The 9,799-nt window shown below is 41.6% G+C and overlaps 1 protein-coding gene across 1 annotated transcript in view; it reads right to left on the reverse strand.

Annotated features, from left to right (window-relative positions):
- The window catches only part of LOC147440740 (protein PAT1 homolog), an 83,909-nt gene extending 78,776 nt beyond the window's left edge, over positions 1-5,133 (reverse strand). Inside the window, exon 1 of the mRNA XM_086482573.1 lies at positions 4,911-5,133. Within this exon, the coding sequence (XP_086338699.1) occupies positions 4,911-4,929 (19 nt within the window). The 5' untranslated portion in view covers positions 4,930-5,133. The remainder of the gene's footprint in view (positions 1-4,910) is intronic.
- Between the last annotated feature and the right edge of the window lie 4,666 nt (positions 5,134-9,799).

Below are 9,799 nucleotides of genomic sequence, written 5' to 3' on the forward strand. Positions count from 1 at the left end.
ATAGATCCAACTATTATCAAGGATAATCTTTCGCTTAGTCTCATCCGGCATGGTGCATACAATTGGCCGTTCTCCCGAGCGAGGAGCTCCTTGCCTCCCCACTCTATGTGCTCCATAGACCATAACTCCGGACATGCCAAAGTGGGTTTTAAAGAAATCTTCGATAACAATGGCAAGAGAAGGAGGTGTCTCTAACTTCTCTTCAGGAATTCCACGAATAACAATGTTCTTGAAACGTCGCTCCCGTTCCTTCAACTCCCCTCCACATCCACATTCTCACATTCTTTGTTTGAACCATAGCTTGCATGAGTGAGGAATTAGAAACCACATGCATCAGCCCAAGACTTGTTTGTGGCATGTGCATACATTTTTCATGTCGCATACATCCCGGCTCATGGTGTCAAATTTCTCCTTTTTCAATACATTGTCATGCTCTACTTTGCTCATCCACTCGTTCAAAGCATTCAAGTCCACAAAAGAGCATTTACATCCCTTGACTTCCTCTTCAAGTTGCATCAAAAGGTGTTGTTTGCATCTCAAGTGTCCTCTTGAGATTCTCATTCTCAACCACAAGTACCCTTAGTGTGTCATTCTCCATTGCAACTGCTCGTAAGTCTTCGTCTTATTTGTTTACGGGCTCTTGCAATGATACCAAGTATGCCATGATCATGGTTTCTGATGTCATTGGTTGGGTGGTTGTGGACCTTGTTGAAGAAGAAGAACCCTTGCGAGTGCCGGAAGACATTGTATGTAAAACAAGAGATGAGAGTCAATTTTCCTAAATCTGTTCATTTTGCAAATGCTGCTACAGAAACGCCTTCCATAACTCTACAAACTTATGTCTTTACATCAATGCGGAGAGAGAGAGAGAGAGAGAGAGAGAGAGAGAGAGAGAGAGAGAGAGTTGTCACGGAACGACAGAGTTCCATGCCGAGATGCACTGGCTCCAAAGACTGGCGCCCCTTCCACAAAGGTACAACTCCCTGAGGGTCCAGCTCTCTCCGAGACTTTGCGTCCAAAAGCTCCCCAGAGGCTAGCTCACTGGGACCTTATAAACAATACAAGGGATGCCCAAAAGCAAAGCCCCAAAAAGCTTATGATCCCAAAAGCACTTTACTCTAAAGCATGACCAAAATCTAGTGCTACAGGCTGGTTGACCATACACTATTGCTACATCAACAATGTCCCCGTAAATTCCGTTGTTGGCTGCCAAATCATCCCCTCTTCGCGTTTTGTGTTGTCTGCTGCCACGTCAGTGCCTACCCGCATTCTATGTTGTTGGCCAGTCCTTGTAGGTCTTCTTTTAGTAGGGTTTAGGCTCCTCCGCCGGTGCTCACAAGTTGGTCAAACTCTAACCCCTCTAGTCTTCTTGCCCATCTTTTAAGTTTGGGCATGCTATGACACCAACTTGTGACATGTTCCACCAATTTTGAACACCAAGGGCAAGATTTTTGAAGCAGATCATCACAAACAAGGTCTCAAACTACTTTTGCCAAGGTAAAGAAGGCTTTGCAAAAGTCTCGAGCATGGCATAAGAAGGCAGCAAACGAGCATCGACGCAAATTGCACTTGAAGGAGAATAATTGGGTGCTTCTTCGATTTGAGAAAGCACACCTATTGAAGAGGAAGGGTAAGGAGAGGCTTTTCTCAAAGCGTAGTATGCGATACTATGGGCCCTTCCTGACACAAGAAAAGTTCAACAATGTATCCTTTCAATTGAAGTTGCCAAATACTTGGAAGATTCAAAATGCATTTCATGTGAGTCTCTTGAGACCTTTCAAAGGTGAGGTGCCAGAAGACAAGGAGCCACCAGCAGAGACGAAAGAGATTCTCATTCTAGGACAAGTCCTAGCGCACAAGGAAAGGAAAGCGAAGGGTAAGCTGGTCCACACTATCTAGGTCTTGATGCAAAGTGGGTGGAGGAGGACGTAGATGATTCTGCTTGATTACTAGAGCTATACCTTGAAGCTTTTGCTTTAGCACCGACTATTCGTGCACGCTGAATCAACGGGTTACATCTAGTGCGGTGTGTGTTGCATGAGAGGGGAGCCATTCCACTCCTTCGTCACAGGTTGTTGAGAATGGAATAAAGTCGCAAATTTCTCGGTATTTTGCTAGATGACTTTATGACAAGGTGTACATTGAAATGGGAATTCCTAAAATGGACTTGTTACAAGTGCACTCCCATGTGTGTAATGTTTGAGTACCTGTCGAAAAGATGAACTGACTGTAGTATTTTATCTCCTTCACTTGATGGGTGATACGAATGCGATAGTAACGAGATTTAGTAGATCAGCACATCCATGAAAAGATTTAACGCAGTCTGGATGTGATTGCTAGATAAGTAACAATGGTCATGATTCTCATCTGAAATCTTGACGGGGATATTGATGTGAATGTGATGTGAGTATTCACTAATTGTCGTCTATGTGCAACTGTTGGATGTGTGTAATCTGGTGCATACATACATAGAGACAGTGTCTACTGAGCAAGTTTGTCCTTGCTTTACACGTGTAATCGACGACGATTACTCTTCAAAAGGGGGTATGTCACAAGTGAGGTGGCGTGGCAAGGCAAAGTGCCCACTGGCGTTCCCAATGGCCACTAAAAGAGGTAGGACTCTCCCCACTAAAGACTCCACCTAAAAAATTTGTGAAGCTATTGCTGACGTGGCACCCATAATCTGCACCACGATTCATGCTGCCACATGGCACTCTGTACATGGATTTTACGGGCAGCCGAGAGTTGGGTGATGCTTTTTGCCAGGCAAAGCTTTTAGAAGCCATCAGCTTTTGGGTGCCTATTTTTAAGGCCTCTTGTAAACCACGTGCCTGTTTTTAGGACTGAAGAATATAGTCTCCTAGGGATGGTCATTGGCATGTATACATGTCACAAGCACATGGCTCTGTGTGCCACGTGGACATGCTTCATCGACTTCCCGGGCCAAGTTTGTACCTATTCCTAGATAGGAGTGTCTAGAATCCTAGGAGGATTAGTACCGGCAATTTTGGGAGCCTTTTCGCAGGACCTACATGTTCAGACGAGTCCATTAGATTAGGTTTTCCACTTTCAGAACCCTCTTGTATACATGGTTTGTATAAGCGTTTTGACAAATATTATTATACTTTAGTGGGCATCTGACATGACAAGCATCTAGGTCTAGGTTATAAACGTGTCAATCTAGTAAGTTCGTCAAATGGGTCACAGAACAGTGAGTTATCGTCAGAAAAGTTAAAACTGTGCACACATTTGCACATTTTTCCCGGCCTGGCCTAAAAGTCTTGACCTGCCTTTAAAGTCCTATAGGTAGCACATTTGCCCAAAGTTTTTGCATAAGTGTGGAGCGCTAGCAGAGATCCTAGCCTAAGCGTTTTCAAATCAGCCCGTCTGGCGTTTTTGCTCCAACATTGTGGATCAGCCCAATGTTTCTACAAGCGGCAGGTCAGCCCAGCATTTTCAGCTTTCAGCCCTCTTCCTCGCCAAAGATCATGTGGCTATGCGAATGCTTATCTTCCCTACTGCAGCCTGGACCTTCGGCAGCCCATTGAGCCTCTTCTCGGCCATTCCCTCGCCGCATCAAGTGCTCCCATTGTTGTCCATTATTGGCTCCAGGCTCCAGCATCATCTCGTTTTCAGCCCTGCTTTACGCTACGGATTGGCTGCGTTTTTGCAGCCAGATCTATGTTTTTGCAGCCAGATTTCAGCCCTTGATCCAAACACATCGGGAGCACAAACCAGCCCCAGAACTATCCCTCCATGATGCACCAAGATGAAGGATTAAGACATGATGCAGCAGCTTGCATTATGCATGAATTTGCGCCATTGACATGGCAGCTAGGCGCCTGAGAGCTTTGCCTTTTTGCAGCTTTTGGATCGTCAAGTTTTAAAAGCAGTTGATTGTGGAGCTTTAGGGCTCTTGTAAAAGCAGGAGGCCAAGGGCCTTCAAATATGAGCCTTGGGTGAGCCTCAATCTAGCAATCACGCGGTTTATAGACGAATGCTCCTACAAGGCAGTTTATGGATGAATGCTATGACTCGCCAGTTGAATCTGTGAAGAGCAATAATAAAGAATACCACAATGGGCACCTAGTTAGGGGCAAGGGCATATGGGAGAGTGGAACGCCGCCACTTCGTGTATCGTCACAAGTGTGAACTTCTATGTCAATTTACGTATTCAAAGTGTTTTCAGATTTGTATTGGTTGTATTAAAGTTCCTTTCTAGTTGTTACTTTCCGTCGGCACACGGTGCTCTAACGGGTTACACCAAATTGCTGAAAAAATCTAAATTTCATTCACCCAGTTTTAAGCAGCAATCCAACATGGGAAAGCAAATGCATGGCACGATTGAGGAGAAACAGCAAACAATGGGCAGTTTATGAAAGAAAACTCTAGAAATGTGGCAGTCTGTTTGGCAAGTAAAGAAAAAACTAAGTTAGAAATAAAGATGGTAGCCTGTTGGAAAAATAAAGTTAGAAATAAAAACTAAGTTTCTCCAGAAATTTGGCAGTCTGTTTTTGGCAAGTAAAGAGAAAACTAAGTTAGAAAACAAGCTACACGTAATCTGAATTCCAATAAGAAAGATTGTTTGGATGACATGGATGATGGTTTTAAAAGAATTGCTCAGCGAATCTTAACTGTGGCCAAAACACTATTAAAATAAAAACGGTCACAGCATCATGATATCAAGCTTAGAAACAGAAATCAAACAACTGGCATTTCATCAAAGAGCAGAAAAGAGTTAAAATGCAGACACGCGCAGATCCAGGACTATCGCAACAGTGATCGTTATCAAAAACTCAAACGCAGTGTCTTACCTCTGTCTACAAGTGGATATGTCACGCAAACACAAAGTAAAAGCTATGGAAAGCGATCAAGAATTCTCCCCACAAATCGACTGCAGGAGCGCATACCTTTAAGCTGCTCATCCATTAAAACTGGTGGCTTTCGATATGGATATGGCGCGGAAGCACAGACCCACAGAAACGCATCACTTGGGGAAAAGATGGAAGGCTGGTCGACGAGCGGCCGAGGCCTGAAAGTCAGAACAAGAGCAAATGTTGCATTTCGTATATATAGTGGCAGGGGGGCAGCTTTTCAAAGTAGATTTTGGTGTCTTCCTTCTGGTCTTTTCAAATTTTGCTCTGCTCGAGTGAGAATGTTTGTCAACAAATGCTTTTTTAAATGACCAACTACTACCAGCTTTCTTGTAGCGGGCTTGGCTACCCTTTTGGTACAAACAAGAGTGCAAGTATGTCTCGTCAATTCTACCAAAATCGTCCAAAGCCAGAATCTCCACATGATAATATGTACGCTCGATTCGTAAAAAATTGAAAATTGACGAATCGTCTCAAGATGCTTGTGTTCTTCGCTCGTTTGACACGTGGATTTCTCTATTTGTTTCACATCGCTTGCATGTCATGGCTCTCTCTCTCTCTCATTGAAAATTGATGAATCTTCTCAAGATGATCGCTCTTTTGACATGTGGATTTCTCTATCTATTTCACGTTGCTCACATGTTGTGGCTCTCTCTCTCTCTTTCCGCCATGTTGTGTTCGAGAGCTTCTCTCTCTCTCTCTCTCTCTCTCTCTCTCTCTCTCTCTCTCCATTGCAAAGACCCTTCCATTGCACTTGCCCTCACCCAAATGCTTTGTTACCTCCACACTCATTGAATTACTAGGCAAGTTTGGGAAGCCAAGTTTCTTCATCTTCAAACTTTTGCCAAAATGCAAAAGTTAATGAGAAGAAGAATACCCACGTTTTGATTCCCTTTTAAGTGAATATGAGTTGAAAACTCATAGCATGGAAGTTTCTCTTAGTGATGAGCACTTGGGAGCGAGTCTAGGGTTCAAAGGTCGCCCATAAAGGAAAGTTTTTCTTTGAGTGGATATGTGGAAGTGCGTTGCGATGATTTGAAAAAATGTGTACTTTCTAAATTAATGATAATGACTTAAGAATTTTTCTATTTTAATTTGGCTAATCCATGGTGACTAAGTTGTAATGTTTAGAAGGATATTTGAAAAGTATTGCTCAATCAATTTATCAAGCATGATATTCATCCATAATATTATATTCAAAGTTACGCAAAGACATGATATGTAGTCTTGTTGGTTTGTAGGATTGAAAGATAGAATAATAGAAAAATGTAGAGTTGGTTTCTCACTAGGTCACAAGTTTGATTTTAGTGAGTTTTGTTTAAAATGCATAGAGTGTTTTGGAACCTAGATGTTAGCACCAAGCTAACAAAGCTACTACTTTGAGCCCAAATCTTGTAATTTCATCTCATTTCTTAATGTCAAACCCGTCAAGTCCAAATCTTGTACCCTATTTTATTCTTAGAAAATGTATAGTCGGAAGGGATTATTACCCAGATATGATCTCTAGTCCTATTCTACCCCAAACTTGAGCCATTTTGTCATTTTCAAACCTTGGCTAAGGTATAACAGCCAAAAAAAAAAAATTAACCTTTTAGTTTTGGGATAATGAAATGTATCTCTGAGCTCTGTGTACTCTCCCTCTCTTTTTTGATGCTCATATCTCCCTTATGGATTGTCCATTTGAAGTGACATCTGCTTCTACGCGTTCCAGGTGAAAGCTCTATGTAACGAAGTAAGTATCTTTCAATGGTTCTGTGAATTTTTTATTGCTAATCAGCTCATAACTCATTGTTAAAGCATTAAAATTGTATTTTAGCTATAGGAGAGGTATTGGGGCATCAATGATGATCTTCTAGGTGCATTTTTTACCAAAATCGACTAGATCAAATTGCCCTACTGATAATGATCATTTTTTTTTCAAGTGGTCAAAATGTGGATTTGAGACCCTAAGCTGTGTGTTTAGGCTCTATTTACTTGTCTTATTTGTTTGGTACCGTTTGGAGCTCGATAGCTTAGTGGAATGTCAAGATTTGCTTGCCGATGGGACGACTAGCATTTGTTGTCTGACATTGAATTGAGTGTTGCATTGAGTGGATTGGGATTGAGTGTTTTATTCAAGAGATTGACAACCTCTTATAGCCTCCATGCACTAATCGTGTCAACTACGTCTCATAGATTGACATTTATGTACGTGATTCTCGATATGCCTATAATAAGATAGAGTGAAGTTTGGCAACCCACGCATACATTTGGCGTTGTTGTTGTTACGAGACTGGGCACCCTCCTGTTGTAGTGGTTAGCTGCAATTGGGATAGCTAGCATGATGGTTAATTATGTGATGTCTATTTATTTTCTAATTGAGTTGATGATGATGATTTTGTAGAGTGGAATGCGGGGAGTTGATCAAGAGACGTCGGCAATTACTCTTGGCCATTTTATATTTGCACAGTATTTTAGAATCTCATTTCAATAAGCCACTATGAGTCTGTAAATATTTGTAGTGGGAACTCTCCTTATGGGTCATGCAAGAACTAATGAGCTTCACCATTAGGAAATTTCGGAGGTCATTTGGAGGGCCTTCTAAGAAAATGTATTTTTCGCACTCTCTCTCTAGAAAATATGGCAAATAATAGAGGCGGGTCTGTCATGGTAAAAGTTCAAAAAGTGTACTTTAAGTAGATTCTTTACCCTTCTGAACATTCGTCCGTAATGATTGAGGGATAATCTTCTTTTCAGTTGCATTGAATGAACCTGGTCAACATGGAGGGAATGAGGCTAACATGGAGGGACGAAGCCGCAGCCGCCTATTCACTTTTCATTAAACCTGCACCGTTGGCTAATGGCGCACTCCTCAAATGGCACAAATGTTACGCAGAAACGAGCCAAATATCACCTTCACATTGATTTGGACAACGAGTATCAACCATTGATTAAGCGGAGTAAAGCAAACACGCATATACCTCCCGTATCATAGACACGCTCAGAGCTCAGGAAGCTAAACACATAGATATATGGAAGAGAGGCTCTCTCTATCCTAAGAATCCAATGACTAATGCGTCTCCAGCATTTGTCAATCCTACAAGCTTATTGACCTTTGCTGGTGATGGAGAAAACGGCCTTCTGGGTTATTGTAAATCTCTTACAAGGCAAGCTGAAACTTATAAGGGCATTCTCCAAGCTCAACAATGTGAGATTGTTCGTCTTTCACATTTGCATTCTACAGATCAGGTTACCATTTTGCAACACAAAACAGAGGTACAGGAACTGAAAGGAAAGGTACGAAGTTGTCAAATGAAGGACACCATCTTGGGTGGTCGTATCCGAAAGAAGAAATTGCGCAATCTTGAAACATTGCAGGTTGCATCCGGAGGTCTCAAGAAAAGAATCCGAACATTAAAGTGATGCTTCTTGGTTGACTAAATAGTCTTAGTTAAGTAAATTTTTTGTTTTTCTAGTTATGCATTATTTTCATGTGCCTAAATAGTGTTAGTTAAGTAAATTTTATGTTATTTACTTATGCATTGTCTTCATGTAGAGATTCAATCTATCCTGACAAGGAAAACATTGACCCCAAAGCCAATATAGGAAAGAGATTGAAGCCACTTATAAGTAGAAGCCTTGCAGCAGATATAGTACATGACAAGAAGTTTAAGGTCCTACAACGAAATGTAGTGGACTGCTTTATTTCAGAGAACTCAGTGCCTGCAAAAGAGATACAAGGCACACTTGATTCACTTGGTGTAAGCAAAAGAGGATATTCGGCTATAAGAAATCTGTCTCATCCATCTTTGTTAAGAAGGGAATAAAATCCAAACTTTTACCATCAGCCTCAAGTGTTTGGAAAGAGAGGCTTCAGCTTAACGACGCAAAGGGAGAATATCTTGGACAGCCGTTTCATATTAAAGCAACATACAATGGCCATGGAGCAAACATAGCATATGATGAGTTCAATAATATTTTTATGGACCTGCAGATGTTGCAGAAGATAATGGTGGAGTTTTACAACATCACATTTGAAGAGTCACGAGGGGTATTAAATTTTGTGTTGAAACTGGATGAGTGTGACCTTGTTAAAGACAAGAAGCTAGAGCGTATTACTATTACTTTAATGAATAGAGCCCTCTCAAAGTGTCCCACTGATGATCCTTTGTATTTTAGTGTTCAATCAGAATCTAACATATGGTGGCTTGGTGCTTTTGAGGTAAGTGAGATTCTCAGCTGAGCTCAAATGTTCACATCTACTTAAGTCTCATTTATTTTGTGTTGCAGGTGAATAAAGAAGATCATGAGATTCTATATTGGGTGTTCCATCAAACTAATGTTCCAGAGGTGATTGATCGACAGACTAACCAGGGAGAGGTACTATGTCTAGATGGAAGGGGAGACTTTCAAGTTCAGTGGCATCTTGCAAGTGACCTCAAAACATTAAAGTGCATGTATAATTGTGGAATGGGTGCAATGGCAAAGTCGCCGTGTTTGTTCTGCGCCTGCAAAGGTCATGGACCCAAAAGTGGTGGAGAAAAGCTCCAACACGTCACATTGAGGACCCTGCTTTTCGACCGGTTTTGAAAATACCACTTGTGAATGTCCACATATGTACAATGCATGCCCTTTGTAGAATTGTGGAGAAATTGGTCTACTTATATATCAGGTTTGCTTGGAAAATCAAGAACTCAGCAGAGCGACATGTGGCCCTACAGTGCTTAGAATTGGTATTGTCGGATATGGGGCTTCATGGTGGCAATGTGAAAATCCAGCGGAATGAAAAGAGATCAACTGCTGAGAAGGATGTCCCATGCAAACCATCCATCGGTGGGGTGAAGGCACGAAGGTTTTTATCTAAACCCCAAGGAATAGGAGATCCGAAGCTAACAAAGCATGAAAAAATATATAACACATCTTATGTTAGCAAGGTAGAGTATCAG

Source organism: Adiantum capillus-veneris, chromosome 15 (assembly GCF_014529385.1).
Source record: "Adiantum capillus-veneris isolate H3 chromosome 15, ASM1452938v2, whole genome shotgun sequence".
In the NCBI taxonomy this organism is placed as follows: Eukaryota; Viridiplantae; Streptophyta; class Polypodiopsida; order Polypodiales; family Pteridaceae; genus Adiantum; species Adiantum capillus-veneris.